Genomic DNA, 21,762 nt, shown 5'->3' on the forward strand with positions numbered 1-21,762 from the left:
GCAAGAAGAATGCGCTAAAAGAATTTCTTGCGTACGCTCCCAGGTCTTCGACTCTGGTACTCTCGCGCCATGAAAACGTTTTCGATTTTCTGTTTTGTCTTGAGTGCACACGTATTTTCACGTATTTTGCGATTATATATATAAGGTCACAAAATAATAAATATTACAATAATAAAATTGCACATTTATATGCATATTTTTACAGGTTTATTTCAAATAATATAAATATGCAAAAGTCGTCGCGTGGCGGCAAAATTAATTTTCTTAGTGAGTGCCTGGAATAATTTGAATATATTGATCCGATTGAAAATTTTCCAAGGCTGTCCAATATGGAAACCTGGAAAAAATCTGGTTTGTACTTTAAGAGATATGAGCTTCAAAAGTTAACCATTTTTTTTAGTTAGCAGAAATTCACTTATCTTTTATTCACATGCTGCATCTTTCAGGTCGAACAAAAAGTAAATTATTTTATGTATTTAGGTTTTCGTCTCTATTTTTAGATGTAGTTATTGTTAATATTTTTCAATGAAATCAATAGGCTTGTTGGAAAAATTATAATTGTCAAACTATCAACAATTTGGTGTTTTTCAATTTTGATTTGATCGAAAAAATACCCCACCGCAAGATATTTTTTGTATGTTTTAAATGTTCTTTAAATATTTTTGATCTTATGAATACAGTTCCTACCTGTGCAGCTTTGCGAACCAGGGCCGTCTGGAGCGATATGTATCAGAACCTTGTAAAAAATACAGCCAAATAGTGCTGTAGAATTTAGAACACAATAATTTTAATTAATTTAATTAAATTAATTTTGTAATTTCTGTAATATCCATTTAAGTTAAAAATTAAATATAAAGTTATCATCTATAATAAAATTTACCATTCTGAAATTTTTATTGAGTAAAAAAAAAAATTATTAAAATTAAAAATAAACATTTTTCTTTCAACAAAGTTCAACTTTGAGAATGTATTGTAAAAATTCTAAGCACTCATGCATACGTAATTTTGGATAATGTTCCTTTCAAATGCTGTTTATTTCATGAAGATGTTGTCATTCGTCCATCAGTTAATAATTATTAATTATAATTTAGCTGAAAGCTAAAATACCAAAGTCCTCACTGTGCGTCGTTTTTCGGCTTTTTGGCTGCCATATTTGACACTGGATACGAAACTTACAATACAAATATTTTTTATTCGCTGTGGTCGCAAGCGGACATCGAATTGTCAAAAATCATTTGGAAAGTTATTTTTAAAGGACGAGGAATCGAGAATAAAAGCATTGAATGAAGAAGGTCTATCAGTAATGAAAATATGCGAAAAAAGGTAAAACTAGGTGTTGCTTGATTGATTTCATAAAAAACGAGTTAAACTAAGGGTAAACATAAACACCGAACCAAAACTCCTATAACCGAGAACGCTTTTCGATCTATTTTGCGAGCCGCATTAAAATCGCACGACTCAAGACGACTAATAGACTGTAATTAATAAATTATATAAAAAACATCAGCTTGCGGACGAAAACTTCATATACTCTTAGACTTTTAGAAAATTGAATTTTGAAGGGACATAAGGGTTATTTATACCCGATACTCAAAATGAGTATAGGAGTATATTAGATTCTTAGGGAAAATGAATGTGTGTAACGCCCCCCCCGCTCCCAAGAGTGTGTGAGAGCTCTTGGTAATACAATGTGTGCGCCCTCTGGAGAAGAGCCATACTGACTGAGTATTGGATATAAATGTAGACTTCCCCCTTGTTTTTATACCCGACACTCAAAATGAGTATAGGGGTACATTAGATTTGTGGTGAAAATGGATATGTGAAACGTCCAGAAGGAATCGTTTCCGACCACATAAAGTCTATATATTCTCGATCAGCATCAATAGCCGAGTCGATTGAGCCCTGTCTGTCTGTCAAGGACTATAAGAGCTAGAGCAACGACATTTTATATCCGGACATCTGTGATATGTCATTGTTACAAGAATATTTCAAAACTTCGCACCGCCCACTTCCGCCCCCACAAATGCCGAAAATCTTTGGCATCCACAAGGACGAAAATCTGGGGCATCCACAAATCTCAGAGACTATTAAGGCTAGAGTAACCAAATTTGGTATCCACACTCCTGTTAGATCTCACTATTAAGCGTATATTTCAAAATTTCGTTCCCCTCTTTTTTTTTTAATTTTTGAGTTTTATTTCAAGCAGAAACAATACAAATCAAAAGTAATAAATATATTATAAATATTTTAATCCAAAAATAATAAATATTCAATAAAAATCTAGAATAATAATTATAATAATAATTATTCAATAAAAATCAAGAATAATAATTATACAATAAAAATCAAAAATAATAATTATCATAATAATTATTAAATAAAAATCACAAATAATAATTATTCAATAAAAATCAAGAATAATAATTATAATAATCATTATTCAATAAAAGTCAAAAATAATAATTACACAATAAAGATCAAAATTATTATTTTCGATTTTTATTGTATAATTATTATTATACCCAATACTCAAAATGAGTATAGAGGTATATTCGATTTTTGGTGAAAATGGATGTGGGTAACGTCCAGAAGGAAGCGTTTCCGGCCCTTGAAGGATATATATTCTTGATCAGCATCAATAGCCGAGTCGATTGAGGCCTGTCTGTCTGTCCGTCCGTCCGTCAGTCCGTCTCTATGAGCGCCTAGTGCTCAATGACTATAAGAGCTAGAGCAACGACATTTTGTATCCAAACTTCTGTAATATGTCACTATTACACGTATTTTTCAAAATTTCGCCCCACCTCCTTCCGCCCCGCAAATGACGAAAATCTGTGGCAACAATATTGAAGATACGAGAAAATTAAAAACGCACAATCATAGAAAATTACCATATATATCAGATTGCCGAATCTGGATCGGATCGAATTATTATTATAGCCAAAAGTGAGAAATCAGTCGCTACGCATCGCCCGACGACACGCTCAGACTGATTTTCTGTATCTCTCGCACGCACTCTTTGTCGTGTCGTGCAATGTTAGCGCCGACTGGTGGAGGAGAGCCATATTGACTAAGTATCGGGTATAAATGTAAAGTTGCGGTCGCCGCAGCAACTCACAACGTTTCCCCTCGCTATTAATTACAGTTCCTTAAAGTCTTCGGAAAACACGTTTTATTATTTAAGCACTAGTTTACCGTAGAACTTTATATTTTGAGTCGTGCGTTTAATATGTGGCTTGCAAAGTAGATCTCACAGCGGTCTCGGTTGTATCAGTTTTGGTTCGGCTTTTCATGTTTTCCTTTGATTTAACTGGTTTTTTTTATGATATCTCTTAAGAAACACCTAGTTTTACCAATTTTGTTCACTTATTTTCCATTTTCAAAGGATTACCGATTAATTTTTGAGGATTAATTGTCGGCTTGCAAAGTCGTATTCATGTGTCGCCCTTTTCAAGAACAGAAATGTAAGTTATTTCAATTAACTCTTTTCCTAGTCTATTTTAATGAATATTGCTATTAGTTTTACTAAAATTTATGCTAAATTGAATGAAGATTTGATACGAATTCAAATTCCCTGTTTTCTTTCGATTGTGCTGTGAATATTAGTGTTTTTATGTACATTTTTGGTGTTTCGTATTCAAGAGTCGGGGAGTTTTTATACAGATTGAGTATCGGGTATATTTGTGGAGCCGCGGGTAGGGCCGGCTCACAACGTTCCCGCTCCTTTATTTTAAATTCTTTCCTATTCTATTCTCTCGAATTTTTATAGTCAAATTACATATTTTCAGAAGCTATTCACCAAACTGTTATTTTGAACACCCTTATAGAATAAACGAATGAAATAAACGGATATATTTATGTAAATATGTATATATTCGTAAGTAGAAAGATGCTAAAGATGTTAAAAAGTCTTAAACTTATAGCTTCTTCTGAAGAAGAAGGATCGACCCGAAGAGGGCCGAATTCCTCTGGGATCTCTCGCTAAGAATTCTGTTACGGTGTTTTTGTTGCATGAAATGCCACATCACTATACGATAGTGCCGATAGTTCAATTTATGACATATAGATGGCTCTGCTACTATTGCTAACATCAACAATAGGTGTCCATGAAGTCATTAAACTATCTTTAACATAAATTTGGTTCCCATTAGTTTTTTGTGGCCCAATTCTGGGTTGCATTGCGGCGGTGATAGTCTGTGATCTTAATAATTAATTAATTAATAATTATTTCATATTAATAACAAGTGCTCCCTCACATGTTGTGATAAGTAGTTTCTACATTCTACATACGAATTATACATTATACATTACATGTAGATAGCAAGCAGGGTAACAAGCAGTCCTTAGCAACATTTTGGAGACATTTTCAAATTAACGGAGTTCCGTTTTTCTGGTGTCTGAATTGTACTTACACTTTTTTAATGTGCGTTTTGATGTGCGGTTCATTGGTTCATTGGTTCTTTCCTTATTTGGAGATAAAGAGAGAGAGCTGTACCTTCAAAAAGGCAATCTCTGACACCCCTATAGAGTTTGCAGAGAAATTGATTGGACATAAAAGTAACTGGTACATCAACAGACACCAGTCTTGCCTCGGGCCTTGCTGGTTCCACATTGAAGTATCTGGTCATTTCAGGTTAATTACTATGCGGCCACTCAATTTGCTCCAATAGCGATCAATAGCCGTGACTCTACTGAGTCAGTTTATATGTAAATATTTAGCTCTGAGCGCATCAAACAGAGAGAGAGAGAGATAGAGTAGATTTCGCGACTTATTGACGGAATATTCCATATTCCATAGGTATTTTTGTAGGTACATACAGACATACTTGGATGTCCGTTCCCCCTCACCTCCTATTGCGGGCCTTCTTATCACGGTTGCCTGGGGAAGAGTGTTTGTGAGAGAGAGAAAAAGCTTTCTTCTGGCTGTTACACTCATCTACACAAAAATAGTATTTCACTCCATATAGTCTCTTCGAGTACCGGGTAAAAAATATTAAAGTAAAGCTTATTTTCCATTTACCATTAAATAAAAGCCATGGAAATTCTCTGTAGTTATTTATTTACCGAATAATTTAAATTCACATTTATATAATATAACATGTACATTTTCATAATTTATATATATAGAATATACTCGTACTTAGGTTGTTGTGTAGTTTTCATGTGTATTTATATTTATACGTTGCTTGGTGTTACTCCCCAGTAACCCAGTAGTTTCTTCGGTTACAATAAGCCCATACACACCCAACATATTGAAGCCTGTGTACTAAATACACGTGTGTACATACTCGTATATAGGAAATATTGGAGGTGTATGCAGTTTCGTATATTTCAATTTGTTGTCTGTTTTTGATTTCATGTGTAAGTTCATGTTGTTCGGAGAGTTTCGTTTAAGTCGGAGGTACTTCAGCATTTCTTTTGATTTTGATTTTGATTTAGGTTTATTCATTTTTGAAAAGGATTTTAATGCAGGATTTCGTGTGTGTATAAATTTATATACTGGCTTCTTAGAGTATGTCTTTTCTTGTATAGTTAACACGTGCTGTGTCCTTTTTCAAGTCTTTGTTGAAAATTGTTAAATTAGATACATTATGTTATAATTAGTAGTCGGATTATTTGTATATTTATGTAGTATGTATATAGCATGTTTTACACATGCATTAGTATCTTAAGGACATACATATTTCCCAACAACACCAAAAACACACGCATATCATTATTAAAAAAAAAACATCAGCAGTCCCTTCTTCCTCCTATCGCTCTTAGAAATAAGAAATAAGAAATAAGATGGCACGCCGAGTGGAGTGGTTGAATGTCTCGTTGTAAGTAGATGCATATAAAGCAAGTCGGAGTGGTTGAGAAATGCCTGTGGATTACCCCTTTTCGGGGCACCCCCTAGATATACTCGTACTGAGTTGGAAGGAATATTTAAGTTAACAATTAGCATAAGTTTTATGCCCTCTCTCTTGCGGAGCTGCGGAGAAGCTGTCGCTGTCGCTGTCGTTGACGAGAAACACACATGGCACAGCACACACCCATTCAAGTACACCTAGGATCGCATTGCAAAAGGACAACAGCAGGATGGCAATTTGTCAACTGTCGCCGGCACAAAAGAGACTCCACTCTCCACTCTCCACTCTACTCCTTTGGATGGTTTTTGTCGTCTGAGCCAATTTGAGGGAGGTTTCCTTCCTACATGATTGACGACCACTCACCTATACGACCTACACGACCTACACGATACGGAAAGTATGGCCCGCTCCTTATGCGGTGCGGTATATGAATGTGTATAGTATTCATAATTATTTAAGAAATGCACACTTGAATGCCTCTCAGAAGAAGAGAAAGAAGGCTCCCTCCGCTCCTCAAGTCCTCAAACTGTTGACGTCGATTGAGATGTCAACGAGTCTGGTTGACATGTGTAAGTATTATGTATGTGCGATTACCATTTCTTTCATTTATTGTTTCTGTGCTTTTTGTCAGGATTTCACTTATAACCGTTGCACAAAATGCACAACAGAAACGTTTAACAAATTGCCCTTTCTTTACTGGAAATCTGTCAGTTTTCTTTCCGGTGTAGGAACTTTTGATTTGAGCTTAATGGAGGGTAAGTTCCCGCTTGGTTGAAGCCTATGAACGAGCATAGCCGACAAATATACAAATATGTAGATTTGACTTTGATTTTTCCAGTTGAGATTTCAAACATTTAGTGGCTCAAACTGTGCAGCTAGGACTCCGCTTATATATTCTGGTTCTCGTTTAAGGTTCAATGGAATATTCATTCACGGGTACGGATACGGATACGGATACGGATACAGGTACGGATACGGGTACGGATACGGATACGATTACAGTTACAGACACACAGATACACAGTATACAGTTACAGATTTAGATACAGACACGATGCTGCTGCAATTACATATTTGAAAATCATAATTATTTAATGGGTGTCCCCCAGCATACTGTGATATTGTACGGATAGGATAATGTTTGATTCCAGCGGATGCCTGGACGCCTAGCGGATATAGTGCCACATGGCCGTGGGCTTGCGGGCATTGTTAATCATGTCGTGCCAGTGCTGGCAGCCGGTGCCGCTCTCCTGGGGGCCAAGGCCGCAACAGCCAATTTCCGCTGCCTCGCTACCGGCTCCAACCACATAGATCTGCGGAGGGAGATGAGAGGTGGAGAGGAATTTTCAATTAAAACAGGGCCGACATAAAATGACGACATAAAATTGGCTCGAATTAGCGGTTAAAGCCGTTAAAAAAAGGAGACGGCCTCTTCCTTCAGTTGACTGCCGCCGAAAGGTCAAAGGTTACCTCAATGGCCGCACTGTGCAGATAATTTGATTGCAGATTAAACGTGAACGCCTCGTTCCAGATGGGATTGGTGGGATCGTCCGACTTGGTAATGCTGGTCTTCTTCTTCTTGATGCGCTTGCCATTTTGAATCAGATAAATCTGTGAAGTATCCAGATCCAACAGATTAAAAAGGGCTCAAGCACTTACAGTCCTCTTCCCCATAGGGTGAGGGAGCGAACCCAACCCACCTTGACATACGGCTCCTGTACAGTGTCCAGATTTCGGGCCTTCATTATAACAATCGTCAGACGTTCCGCCTGGGGTAAGTAGTTCAACGAGCACAGCAACTCCGGTCGATCCTCTTTGGGCTTCTTAGTCCGCAGCAAATCTCCCCAGATCTAGGGGTACAATCGTATGATAAGTAGGCATTCTACTTCCCTCTACACTCTACTCTACTACTCACCTCAACCGACTTGGACAGGTCCAAGCCGTCAACGGAGAGGCGAACCTCCCCAATGATGTCGTTATGGGAATAGCGATCGTAGTCGAGCACCTGGAGGATCAGTTCCTTGCCCTGCAGCTGATCTCGCGAAACCGGAAACTTGAAGTGCTGGTCAAAGTACGGATTCGATTCGCCGCGATGGATGTGCGTCTGTCGCTTCCGGCTGTCCACTTCTGGCTGGAGCATCAGACGGACGTAGGGGTCGCGGAAGCCACCCTCCTCGATGGGGCTAAGATTGTGAGCTGGTGGGGGGGCGGAGCGGAGCGTTAAGGTTTACATATTTACTTATTAACGCTCCGTACAAACCTTCAATCAGATGCACTGTCAGATCAAACAGATGGTAGTCGTATTTCACACGCAGGTGAAGCCGACCGACGGCGTGACTCGACTCCGGCGCTGTTAGGTAGACGGGTCCGTCCGGCAATCGATATAGGTCCGGCTGGAGCGCCCCCAAGGGAGACGCTGGACCCATGGCGGGATCCATGCCGGGCTGCGATCTTGGCGGTATCAGCAGCGGCGACAGGCAGCGACCCCCGGCCACGCCCACAACACGACTAGAGCCGCCCACAACAGCAGTGGCTCCGGCCAGAGAGGCGAGGCTGCTCTGCGAGGGACTGGGCGTGCGCAAGTCCCCCGGATCGGCGGCGTGAGCGGGACTTCCGCACCTGGCGTCCAGCGAGATGGTGCGCATCGGACTGGGCGATCGGGCCAGGTGGTGTGGGAAAGCCGGCTCGCTCGGCAGCGAGCTACGTCCGTCCGGTCCGAAGGTCCGTATTTGGGGGGAGGAGCCGCGATGACCCTGCGTTTCGAACATTCGATGATGAGCACGAAATGGTGGGCCACCGGGAGGGACACAAAGAAGGGCACTCACCGAATGCCGGGACGGGGCACTGTCCACGCTGCTCTGGCTGGATATGGACGGTGTGCGCTGCAGACGCGGCGGAAACGAGCGGCTCTGGTGGTGCAAGTGCAAGGGGCTGTGAAAGACTTCGACGGGGCCGCGCAAGATGTCCGATCCGGCCACCGTTCCCGGTCCCATGTGATGGTTGACACCCATGGCCAGGCCATGCATCTGAGTGGGCGGCTGGATGGGTTGCGATTCCTTGGCTATGTTGACTTCCTGCGGGAACACAATCAAACATACAGACATTGGGTCTGGGTTAATGCACTTCTCGAAGAGACTCCGCCTAATATAATAAGAACCTCCGAGTCCGTGGTCAAATCACAGCTATCGCTGCCACTACCGGCCGAAACGCTTCCTATTCCACTGGTGGTGGATGTCACGGACGAGGCCGACGGCGGCGGTGTCATCGGTTGTGGCGGCGGTGTTGTCGAGGGGCCCGAGCTGGGGGCTGCGGCTGCTGCTGCAGCGGCAGGGGCTGTCTCGCCAGTGGGCAGGGTCTGTATGGTGCTACTGCCCGCAGTACTGCTCCCACTGGCACTGCTCTCGTCCCCGGAGTTTCGATCGATGGTGACGCGCCGAACCGCACCCACGCGCTCCTTGGCCATCCGGGACCAGGACTCGATACGTTTGTGCGCCAGCCAACAGGCTGCCGGACCCAGGCCGCTCATCGCTTCGAATTAACAAGGACAATGGCTATCTCTATTCAACAGTGGTCCTTGGCTCTGTGCTTGTCCTGAGAAATGAGAAGGTACTGTTGCTGGGCTACATGGAACTGTTCGGCCAAGCTGGCAAGTTGGCTGCTCCAATGCTCCCCTGTCTACGTAGGCTCCCCCCTCCCACACAAATGGCAGGATTCACTTCCAGCGTAAATCCGATTAGGGAAATACACTCACACATTATTACACGAGACCAGGCCACAGGACACAGGACACAGGACACAAGGCAAGGATGTGTAAGCGGATGAGAGAGAGTGCGGTTTCGGTCGGTTGTCAGCCTGGAAAGGGCGTTAATTCCGAGTATGCTCATGTAAGGACCATCAGATGTGGTTCACAAATGCGATGATCACTAGCCATGACAACCAACGAACCAGAGAGCACTCGAGGATGGTGAAGGGGGAGCCTGAGCTAATCAGTCGTGCACCTACTTTTTATTATTTGCCTAATTATCCAGCAAGATGAAATCAATCACAAAAATCCCATTAAACCTCTTAAATCTCTGCAAAATGCTCCCATGCAAAACATGTCCGACCCGTTGTAACAATCCTTACAGTTCTGAAAAATCATTCACACTCGGAAAGGAAAGGAAAGCAAAGCAGGCATTCCTTGCCTTAACAATTCCCAAGCGAGCGATTTGTCTTACGCTCGAGATTTCGCTTTCGCTGCTGCTTTTGCATTCCTCTCCTCTCCTCTCGTCTCCTGTTCGCTCCACTCCTCTACCGTTTCCATTCCGTTGCCCGTTACGCAGCGTGGCGAAAGGCGAAATTCGAATTCATTGGCAGTTGTACACGCCCAAGTGCCGCCGTTTAATCGAAGGACCGAGTGTGTGCAACGTATCAGTGGACAAGGAGCCGGAGAGGAGGGGTTGTACTCGCACAATACAAAAGTGAACAAAAACGTATTTTTCAAGTATTAAATAAATTAAATGAAATTAAGCACGTGTAGCGAATGACATCAAAACATGGCAACAACCCAGAAAAGAAAGAATACTTCCAGAGACGGCTCCCTCTCGCTCTCGCTCTCGTGCTCACTCTCGTTCTCCTTCTCCCTCTCCCTCTCCCTCTCCCTCTCCGGAAGGGAGTGGTGACATAGAGAGCGGTAAATGAAACGAACCGAAATCCAGGACCAACCCTCAAATTAGTTTGGATAATAAAACTGTGCTCTGCTCGGTCAATGATAAATATTGTCCAGGTCGCCTGTGCCGCACTCACACGCACACACGGAGGATGATAGCTCCGCTCCCAACGTGTCTGTGGCATGTCGCAGATCTGGTAAAAGGATTTTTATTGATTTCGTAGCGTTTCATAGCCGTAACTCGGGTAATACATCACTCTCTATGTTTTTTGGCTGTCATCGGTTTAACGGATGGCACAGAACGCGCCGTAACCCGTAAAGTGGCTCTAAAATCGATTGATTAAGAAAACTGAACATCAAGTTTAGGATTAAACCTACTCGTATACGGAACAAAAAGAGAAGAGTAGAATGGGAACAAATTGTTAACTTCAAAGCTTTAATAGGAAGGAGGAATACGGAAAGTTCTGTCCCTTAAAATGGAGAAATGGAGTCTTATTAAATGAACTTAATAAAAAGGAATACGAACGCTGTGAGAGGCGCCTTTTACACCCTATACTCAGTCAGTATATATGTGACCTCATGATTTATTTAGCTTGTACAATATATTTGATACGTAAGTAAAAAATTTCGCGAAATTTTGCTCAATGCGGGATGGGGAAATATCTCCGCGATCTCATTTGCTCTCATTTGTTATGAGAGGTGGGAAAAAGATAGAGAAAAAGAGAGGAACGCATGTCATGTATAATACGCATGTATAATACTGATCCGGCTATAATACTGATCCGATCTGATCCAGATTCGATAACCTATTAGATATGATAATTCATGTCAGGAAGGAAGTGATATACTTAAAACAGTGTTATATGATACGAAATTTGGTCTCTCCAGCTCTTATAGTCTCTGAGATCTGGGTGGATCGACTTTTAATGCTAATCAAGAATATATATAGTACTTTGTGGGGTCGAAAACGCTTTCTTCTGGGTGTTACACATATCCACATCCACCCAAACTCTTCGAGTAACGGGTATGAAAGTGTATCCTCTCAAATTACAATTTCGATTCCAACGTGCAATATCAATCACATGTGGCACTCAAACTTAGTAATAACAAAGGATTATAATCGGTAACTTAAATTAAAAATTAAATTAAACTGGCAAAACAATTACTATGGGGTAATGTTGAGTAATATTTTCGTGGCCGGGTATCATACTCAGGATTCTGAAGTGCGAACACTAATCCCTTCTCGATCCCTTCGGCTATCAGCCAAGTGTGCATCAAGAGAGGACCCTCCCGTCCCGTCCCGTCCCGTAACATCCCACAGGAGTGGAGAGCACGAGAACTGCGAAAACATCAACGATAATTCCATTAAGATTCAGCCAACCGCACCGTTGCTAATTGACACCTATGTAAACTGCATTCAAAGCGATAAACAGCCAAGCCCACAATTTTCACAATTTTCACATTTTTCACCCCAAAATGATTGAAAAAATCCCTGCAAAAGTACCCCAAACAAAGGACAAAAGAGAGACGAGAGTGAGCTAGCCGCACCCTGTGGAAAGCATGTGGCATATGGAAAGGTGTTGCATGTGGCATCAACTGCAACCTATCATCACCAGCCGCCAAGGCCAAGCCAACCCCTAGGCCTCATCTCGAGTGCCCAAATATCAAATTGAAATTTTCCACTTTGTTTGATATTGTTAGGGATTGCCAAATGGGATTTTCATGGTTCGAACAGTAATTTGTCAGAGTAGAGCGCATCTGAGCTTCGGTTTGCAACTCTTAACGTTCAACGTTCAACGTCCATCTTTTTTGTTCTTTGCTTTTTCCTTTTCTACTTCCTTGCCTTATGAGCTTTCCCCCAGATTGAGTGCTAAACCATTGGCCGTGATGTGTTTGTATGCAGTAACACGATAAAGCTCTCAGGCTGACTTCAGGCTGACACTTCCCTGATGTACTCTCGTACTTCAAACGCCTTCCCTAACTGAGAACGACAGATACTCATGGATTTATGTGTGCAGCAGTCACCAGAAATGGTGGCTGCTCCGGCTCTGACGCAACTTTTTCGATTAAAGTGTTGTGCATCCGGCATTTTCTAATTAGTTCTCCAAAGTCATTTCAAACTTGTGGCCCCAGCACCAGCTTCAGCTCGTGGAAACTTTTATGAAATCCGCCGGGAGGGCCAAGACAACCTTCGGTTGATCGTTAACCTACATACGAGTATATTCAAAAACAATACTACGAGTCGAACCGAACTGGACTCGATTCAGTAGTAATCCCTTGGTTTCATCATGAGAGGACCTGATAGAGCCCGACCCTCTAAATCGAAGCACAATGAGGCGGAGGGGATAGGGGATCCTTGCAAGGACAAGCTGTGTGGGTCGGACAAAGGGTAGCCTCCACGTATCCCACGGCATCCGGGTCCCATAGTTAATTTCCGCTCGAAGAAGAGAAGCCCGAATCCGATTAGCCACAAAGTTGCAACATTTTGTATGCGCCACGGCACGCAAATTGCACTTACTTTGCCCCGGTATCTGTGGGTTGTCCCATTTGCGTGCGTCGAAACCGCAAAAGAATATGTGTACGGGCATGTGTACAGACGTGAGTTTGTCCAGTGGAAATGGTCAGCATCTGTTGACAGACACCTATGGGAGCCATAGGAGCTGTCCCTCTCTGTCCCCGCTCCCGGCCATTGCGGCTGTCGGTGGCAGACAGTTTTCCTCTCACCCCCGTTATGGCTGTCATTGTGCTGCATACATTTTAATCCTATTAGCACAATAGTTACTGTTATTTCATATTGCAGTAATTTTTCTAGATTGCTCTCCCTGCCACAGACACGACGCAGCAGCAGCAGCAGCAGCAGCAGCGGCAGCGGCAGGAACCACATAGACTGTCATTCCTGTCTGCTGTGGCCTTGAGCTTGAGCTTAGTCAGCGCCAGCGCCAGCTCCAGCTCCACTCCCACCGGCTGCACTCCAGCTGAAGGCCACACCAACACCCCTCCCCCCACGGCACTTTCAGCTGAGAATGGAAATGGAAATGGAAATTGTCATCGCTGTTGTGGCTGTTCTTCCTGTGGTCTGTTGTTTGTGTTTGTGCTTGTGTTTGTATACCCTTCAGGTGCGACCCCATAAATTCTCGATGAGAGTCCGCAGTCAATTCGATACATCCCATCACGAGCCGATGCAAGGATCTGGCCAGGGTATCGGCCGATTCGGTCCACGAAGGTGGCCGTTCAATGTTTGCTTTTTATTGTACATACACACTCGGACACACGTACATATGTATGCATAAATATCCTGTGGTATTGGTGGTTTCAATGGATGGCCGGTTGGTCAGGGCACTCAAGGTGTGGCTTTGCAGTCGTCAAATGGCTGAAAGCCTTTCTGCGTGCTATGGCCAGGTACTCGGGGCTTCGACATCTTCAGAGAGAGAACAATGTGGCTGTAGAAAGGCAGGGAAATAGCAAAGTAGAGCTGGTCAAGGCTTTGCCAGAAACAGAAACGTTTTGCATTCTATAAAAGAGGAGCCACAGGCCTACAGTTCAATTTCAACTTCAAAGATGGGGATTTATTGCAGAAATTTGTACTTTGGCTTAACCAAAGTCATTAGAACTGTAAGAGCTCCTCTGATACTGATGCTGATACTGATACTCCTCTGATAAGGAATATACCATATTCCTTAGGCCTTGGACAGCTGTCGGTGAGTGGGGAGAAACGACTGGACAACTCATTAAAGACCCGAACCGAACCCAACCTCTGCACCCACCTAAGGATAATCCAACCTACTGCAAAAAAAAAAACAATTAGGAGTCAACTTTATTGTTGTTTTGACAAAGCCAAACAATTGGCCGGCTAACTTTTGACACACGTCTGCTAAGCCGTAATGTGAGCCGGGCTAAAACGGAACAGGGCACAGAACAGGAACACGGCTCAAATGAACAGCGCACATACTCGCACAATGAGATTTCCGCTGCATAAGTCCCTTGTAATCTCATTTAAATAATTGCGGCAGACAACGGAGGAGCAAAGACACATACACGGACCCGTGCATATGGAACCAGGAGAAGACAAAAACCAAATCCGCAAATCTCTGCTGCTGTCCATCGGACCATCGGGCGGGACGGAACGGAACGGAACGTTCTCGGACAGTTATCTGAACGTGGCCGGAAATTAAAATGTAAAAGAACGGCAGCTCATTATACGCTTACCTACACACACACAAAAGCTGGGACAGAGCGGAAAAGATGGGCAGGAGCTCGGACCGGGTGGAGAGAACGAGATGGGAAAGAGATTGCCCCAAGACTGCAAAAATGTAATTCATCTTGCACTTTTTAGTGGCCTATAGGATAAATTGTGCTGCGTTGCCGTTACCGTTGCCATTGCCCGCTGGCTTTTTATGATCCTGCCACACAATTTCTCTAGCTGTTATTGCCCTACATTTATGATGGAACGGCAACCGGAACTAACATCCCCACTTTGTTGCACGTCAGCGTCAGTCGAATCCGCCCACTCTGGTGCACTTTATTGGCTACAAAACTAGAGTTGATTGCGGCACCTAAACGGGGAGAGCTTGGTGCCAACTTGTTCGGAAACGCATCCCAGCAGGGGGAGCCATGAATGCTTCCAATGGATTTGGTTTATTGGGGAGGCAGCTGGGGTATTAGGTCGATGCTTCAACTCACTTGGCACAAACCATTGAGATAGCTTGGACTGAGCTCTTTTAAATCACATTATGATTTGTTTATTTGTATACCCACCTTATAGATGTGCTTTAAAGTTGGGGATTTTTCTATAAGATTGGTTCTTGTTCAATGATTTAAGGGGCAGGCTGGGGGAACCAAAATACTCAGAGTCATAATCCGATGTGAAAACCCATATTCAATCAGTTTTTCGAAGCTGAAGAAAAGCAGTGGAAAATGGCGCAGTTATTGTGTATTGTGCGGTGAGAAAACCCCGATCCAACACTTGTTTGGGTAGGGGCAACACTTCGCATCCAGCTCCAGCTGATAATCCGCTCATCAAACGTCAATACAGTTCGTATCGCGACTGCGGGAAGGATGGAGAGGGGCAGAGGGCGACCGGGACCAGGACCAGGACCAGTATCGAGTCCGGGTCCGCGTTCGCGTCCGGGTCCGGATGCCTGTCTGTCAACTTGTTTACAAAGGCGACGGTTGATGCGAGCGAGCGAGCTGCAGTTGTGGTGGGGATAACCTCAGACAGACAGACAGGACATCATCATCTGTAGCCACCCGGAGGCTAGAAATTAATCACCAATACAATGGAAATTGTGCGGCTGCAGTGCATCGATTGCATTCGGCGGTGGCAGCTTTTCCTGGGTGCCTCTGTTGCTGCTTCCATTTCAATCTGGTAAATGCTCGTCGCCCGAGGGCCACACACATGAGGCTACAAAGGGTTCGAGGGAATGTGTTTAATGCTATTTGCTCCATTCTGTTAGGGGTTTTTGTCCGTGTTTTTCTTTCGGCGAGAAGGGAGCCGCACTTAGAAGATCATATCCACAAAATGTTTTCTTATCTCTATAAGTATAAGTTGTTTAAGGTCACGGGGCGGGGGGAGCAATTGAGCAACCACTTGTGGGACCGTTCTGCTTCTATTATATGTATTTGGTTGTTTCTTAAACTTGGAATAATTTATTTAAATCTTTTAAGCTCTTTAAATGTTTTGGGAACAAATAAGTGCAATAAATTTAGCAAATAGCTAGGTAAAAACAGGACAACATTTCCTGTTCCTGTTCATTCCTTTCCACTCAAGTTTAGAAGGAAAGGGTGGAGTTTAGAATGATTCCGAACATCTAAAAAATATATATAAATATATTTATTCAGTTCTGTCTGCCCCTATGGGTAATGCTACCATTTTTATCACTCCAGTTACTTGTCAAAATCTGTTAGCAAATTTCCTCTACTGACAACTCTGTCTGGCTTTGTCTACCGCTCCGACAAAGGCTCCTCCATTGTGGTTTTAATCGAAACAAAATCAAACTCAATATGGCCATAAACAAATAGTACAATCCGAGAAATGTTTCGAGAACACTTTTTGCAAATCGCTGTGCGAAAGGAGGCCGTCCAAAAGGATCAAAGGGAGCGCGCCAGCGTTTCGGCAATTTGGCCATTTAACCCTTCGCAAATCAAAGGCCCATTGTCTGGGGGCCCGGCAACGAAAATTGCACTGCAATGCATTGACATGATCCGATTTGGTTCCCTTTCATAAAGACTGGGCTGGGGAAGGATACACACATAGATGGAGATGGAGATGGAGAAGGAGAAGGTGATGCTGATGGCGATACGCGTCCAAATGCATGTTGCGTGCATCCAAATCCAACCTTTCAGGGCCTGCCATCAATCTCGTTAGCAGTGAGAGATGACTGAGGCTTGGGACAACTCGGAGACATTCAGCGTCTTGAATTTATCCCCAGCCCTTGGCAACTTGGGTAAAACTTTCCAATTCCCTCAAGTGCCAGTGCTCTGACGTCAATGGCCTCTGTGTCTGTTCAGCTGCTTGTTTGTTGACTTTGCCCCAAAGAGTTTCAATTAGGCGCAACATTTTCTGTATTCAAAGCTTTAAATATAAACAGAGGTCATCCGAGTTGTACGTGTATACTCGTATTTATTTGAGATAGCCCAACATTGCGATGATTTCATTTGGCTGGACCAACCTGTAATTTGCGGAACAGTTGACCCATGACGATGAGGATGAGCTTTATTTGAGTTTGAATTGCAGCTTAATTATAGTAGAAACAATTAAGAAAAACTACCAGCTAACGAAGTATTTTAGAATACATATTTTATCCGTGTTCATTTTTCTGCTAAATCTGTCGGCATCTCCTCACACCAACATCGTCCGTTACATGTTGCCAAAAAGGGTTCATGAGAATGGTTTTATTATACGTTGAAAATTTAAAAAACTAACTAATAAAGAATCAAATAGGTCTGTCGAAACCAATCTAAAATCACACTAATTAGTTGTCAGTAAATGTTTTGTTTTCATCGGAACACAAGCTTGCAATCAGTTTTCCATTGCCCCGGCACCTGAAGGCCATTCCCATTGTCTCTTTTTTGATGGACAATTTAATTATTGGCTCAAATTTGATTGCCGTTTTTACTCCGGGACAAGAGCGCCAACTTTTTGCCACCCTGCTCCAGCCATCTCCCATCACCCATCTACCCATTCCATTTCCTTTTCCCGTGCAAAAAGGTTTTGACAAATCGATGAGTCGGGTTTTGGTATATGTCTGTCTGTGTGGCCGCATTATCAGGGCAACATTTTTGGCTTTCATCTCGTCGGGATGTCGGGACCTGTCCTCGTCCTCCTGCCGCCTGCCCCCTGCCTCCTCCCACTTTGCACCTCCACATCTGTATGCCTGCTGGCTGCTGTCAACTGGCTATAAAAATAAGGCTTTGGAAAACTGCTTGCATAAGCCTGAGTGCTTGAGTTATGTATGCGGCTGTTGGATTCTGCCTGCGGGCTTTGGCTCAAACTCTGACTCCGACTTGGAGGCTGGTTCCAATCTCTCCCTTGAATGTCACTGCAAATTGCCTGCGAAAATCTATTGAACATTTTACGTGATTTTTCATGGGAGAGTCAAGGAAAGCGTGATATTAAAATCGATTGAGACGAACTTGATATGAAAATTTGTAGAGAAAAAAGATGAAAATAATTTGGTTTGGTTCCAATGAACAGCATGAATGGGGGAAAGCCCTAAATGTTTAAGCATTTCTCTTGTAGAAAAGTTAAAGGATTAAATTTCGAAATTCTCGGAAGGAAAGGATTTGTAATAAATCAAATTCTCTGTACTGTACATGGAGGAGTATGTATGAACTCATTTGATTTCCGCACATCATAGCTCCTCCCTTTGTGGGCTTTACGTGATGCCATTTACAATTTTGTGGACGTATGGCTGGGGCCGGCTGTGCAGCATCCACTCCGCGCCACATGCTTCTTAATTGCATTTGCATATTGCACTGACCATAAATGCATTAAGCCTGGCCCGCTCCAAGACAGGATCAGGCCCGGCCCTCACCCGCACAGCCCATCATTCGCTTCGTCATGCACGTTGTTTATTGTTTATTTATTGCGGTTTTAATTAACTGCAGACTGTATCTGCGCCATTCTGCATATTTATGCAGTGACCCGAGAAAATCTTTGAAGGACAATTAATTGAATCAGTTTTTCGACCAACCCAAACAGGCATCACAGTGGTTGTGTGGCTGGAAAATATATGGCAATTTCGTCTAGTTTTCGCAGAATTTTCCACAATTCTTAGAATTAAGACTAGATTAAAACGAATTTCCATATAATTCTGTGAAGATATTATAACAAATTTAGCCAACTGAAAACCAATTAAAACTAACTCTTTTACGAGTAGGATTATGTATTTTTGGCACTGAAGTCATTTATTCCTTTACTATTATCTCCGACAAGAGCCCTAAACAAATCCTTTTTCCTTACAGTCTCCCTAACATATTTAACTATTTAAAAATAATCCAAGAAAATATGACCTTTTATTACTTTTATTACACCAGAATTTGGAAACGTAAGTACAGGAAAGGTTTTTACATTTAATAACTTTGAAAATGAAAGCTCAATACTTAATTTATTGGCACAACAAATGTTACACACAGCTTTACAATTTTCTACCCCTATCTCTAAAACAACTCTGGGTTTTTTAACGTAACGTCAGGTCCTATTTTTTGGCTTGTATCTTTAAAGCAGTACAAATGAATCGTAATGCCAGGATGGAAATGCCCATAACCGAACAGTGAAGAAAAAACAAACCTTCTTTTGTAAAACTGTTTCATTTTTTTGTATTATTAATGCCTAATATCGGTGTAGTATGCTTTCAAATTTCTTATGTAATCATCGAAATCAAAATTATACTAAACCTATAGTTAGGATTTAATACGTAATACTACTAGAACGTCCACTGTTTTCTGTGGTTGATGAAAAAAAGTATTATAATGAAATTGTGACCACATTTTAGGTTCAACTTTCGTACTGGATATTGAAAACAGCTTTTTTTATATACGTGTAAATTTTTTTACATTTTCCTTTCAAATTGTATCGCTGTCCCTGTGGATTTTTAAGTGCTGCATTGCAGAGTAGCTTCTGGAAGCCTTAATTTACTATGCGAATATCTGGCAGCCTGCATTTCCCATGCACATTTGCCCCTCAATATATTCCATATTTTTCCATATTTTTCAATCAATTCGACATCCGGCAATCGAGTCAAATCCGACCAACCAAATGTCCAGCGGAAATCAAGTAAACTAATTTAACTGCACACACATACATGGGCACACGGGCACACGGACACACGCTCCGACACACACACTAAAATACACAGCAACATTATTCATTTGAATAAATCAAATTTTGAGCTCCTCCGCTCTCCGCTCTCCGCCCTCCGCTCACCGCCCTGCCATATGCCCACCCCAACCCTTCGTTAGTTAGGGCCAGCTGAGCTTTTGGACGGAAATGCATTGGCTAACCAAGAGGGAATCGAGGGTAAGCGCATGGAAGTGGTGTCGGTTGGGCCGGGAGAGGGGGGAGTGGGGACAGGATAACGCAATCAAGTCATACATATGCACTTTGTATGCATGAGCACTCTTATCTATGGCGGGGAAGGGTGTGTGTCGGTGTTTATATACTATCTAAGTAATTGCTGGGAGCTGACAGATGAAAGTACAGTGTCAGCTCTCCATGGCGGACAGCCATGGACCCAAAAGATGACAGCCTAAAGGACTAATGAGTGAGTGTTCAAGCGATAACATTCGGTGAAAAACAATCCACCACTAGCCCAATCCATGTGATAGGGCCGGGTGAAAGTATTTAATTTATTAAAAATTCATGACTTTCTAATTGGCCGTTTAGCGACATTGCACGGTATTGTAATTTTAGCCGGTTGTTTGCAACGCACTGAGGAAATCTTAACGGCAGAATCGATATGGCCATATTGAACCGGATCTCGTATGTAGAACGAAATCGTGTCGTAAGTATATGCAGATATATGCAGTTTGGAAAACAATTGGATTGGGGGTGTATAAATGAAAATTGGCTATTCCAAATTGGTTGGTACTAAGGAGAGAGATACAATTTGTGCTAAAATTGCAAGCTAAAAAACAAAACACAGGATGACCCTTTTTGCTTTGTTTAAAAATGAGAAAAACAAGCTTGTTGAAGGTAGTAGGTGTGTAGTGTGACGCTACAGAATGTGTCCCCTGAGGAGACAGGTCGCAAGGAATGTTTTTACTGTACATACATAGATTCAAATTAGATGCAGCCCGAGAGGAGTCCTGTAGAGTCTTCAGTTCTCTTCCTTTGTATATATAGTACATGTATCGTACACTCGTACACTCACAAACATAATTGAGATTTACGACTTGCATGCGAGCATTCAACCAGAAAGAGAAAGAGAAAGGGAAAGGGAAGGGGAACGAGAGAGGGAATAAGAGGGAAAAGCAAATGCATCTGGTGCAAGGAGATCCCTCCACATGGAGGGACCATGAACGTCTTCTCTTTCGTCCTATTCTTGGCCCGTGACGTTGCAGCCATTTTCCCAATTTCTTTAATTGTGACAAATTGTGTGGCACATGCAACATGCTGAACGTGTAGGTGAAGCCAGCGCGTGGCCTGCTCTCTCCACCATTCTCGAACGCACACGCACACGCACTCGCCTCGCCCCGCCTCGCCCCTGTCTTGACTCTGACTGCCACTTATTGTTATCCCCAGAATGCTGACATATTTTTCTATTATATGCTCCCCCCTCATTGATATAATTTATGGACTCGACTCCCGTCTAGGCAACCATAGTACTTACATATGTATACGTACACTCGTACCAGTCCCAGAAGCCTTTCGTGTGCCATTTTAATAGGAGATGAAAGGGAATGCAAACGGGAAAGGAACCGGGACTGGGGTCTGTACTCAAGGCTAGAGCAGCCGAGCAACAATGGCCCCTAATATGGTGGGAGGCCAAGAGATGACAGGCCAAACATATTCAGACTTGATTCCCGATTCGAGGGACGTGCGCCATCATCTCTGGTTAACGGCAGCCAGTATCCCCCTGCCACACACCGTCAGGCGCTCCATTAACACTCATTTCTGCCAAGGGGAGGCTGCCGTCTGGCCGCCCTGGCGTGTACCCCCCCAAACAAATTTGTGCACTCGCCTGATTCGTTATCTATAAATAATTATATTAACTTTGCTTTTTGGTCTGCGCCCCTGACTAGGCCTGAAATGGTAGGTTAAAGATG

At 42.8% G+C, this 21,762-nt stretch overlaps 1 protein-coding gene across 4 annotated transcripts in view; it reads right to left on the reverse strand.

Moving 5' to 3' along the window:
* Positions 1–6,875: 6,875 nt before the first annotated feature.
* LOC6596997 (synaptotagmin-5) overlaps positions 6,876–21,762 on the reverse strand; it is a 29,497-nt gene continuing 14,610 nt past the window's right edge. For 3 of the 4 annotated variants that reach the window (XM_026989906.1, XM_026989905.1, XM_002022208.2), the window contains exons 2-8: positions 9,007–9,440; positions 8,675–8,923; positions 8,110–8,602; positions 7,765–8,045; positions 7,550–7,699; positions 7,320–7,460; positions 6,876–7,162 (exon numbers count right to left, since the gene is read on the reverse strand). In XM_026989906.1, the coding sequence (XP_026845707.1) occupies positions 7,016–7,162; positions 7,320–7,460; positions 7,550–7,699; positions 7,765–8,045; positions 8,110–8,602; positions 8,675–8,923; positions 9,007–9,375 (1,830 nt within the window). In that variant the 5' untranslated portion in view covers positions 9,376–9,440 and the 3' untranslated portion in view covers positions 6,876–7,015. The remainder of the gene's footprint in view (positions 7,163–7,319; positions 7,461–7,549; positions 7,700–7,764; positions 8,046–8,109; positions 8,603–8,674; positions 8,924–9,006; positions 9,441–21,762) is intronic. The other variant, XM_026989907.1, reaches the window with a different exon arrangement.

This window comes from Drosophila persimilis, unplaced genomic scaffold (genome assembly GCF_003286085.1).
Source record: "Drosophila persimilis strain 14011-0111.01,24,50 unplaced genomic scaffold, DperRS2 tig00000431-arrow-pilon, whole genome shotgun sequence".
Taxonomy (NCBI): domain Eukaryota; kingdom Metazoa; phylum Arthropoda; class Insecta; order Diptera; family Drosophilidae; genus Drosophila; species Drosophila persimilis.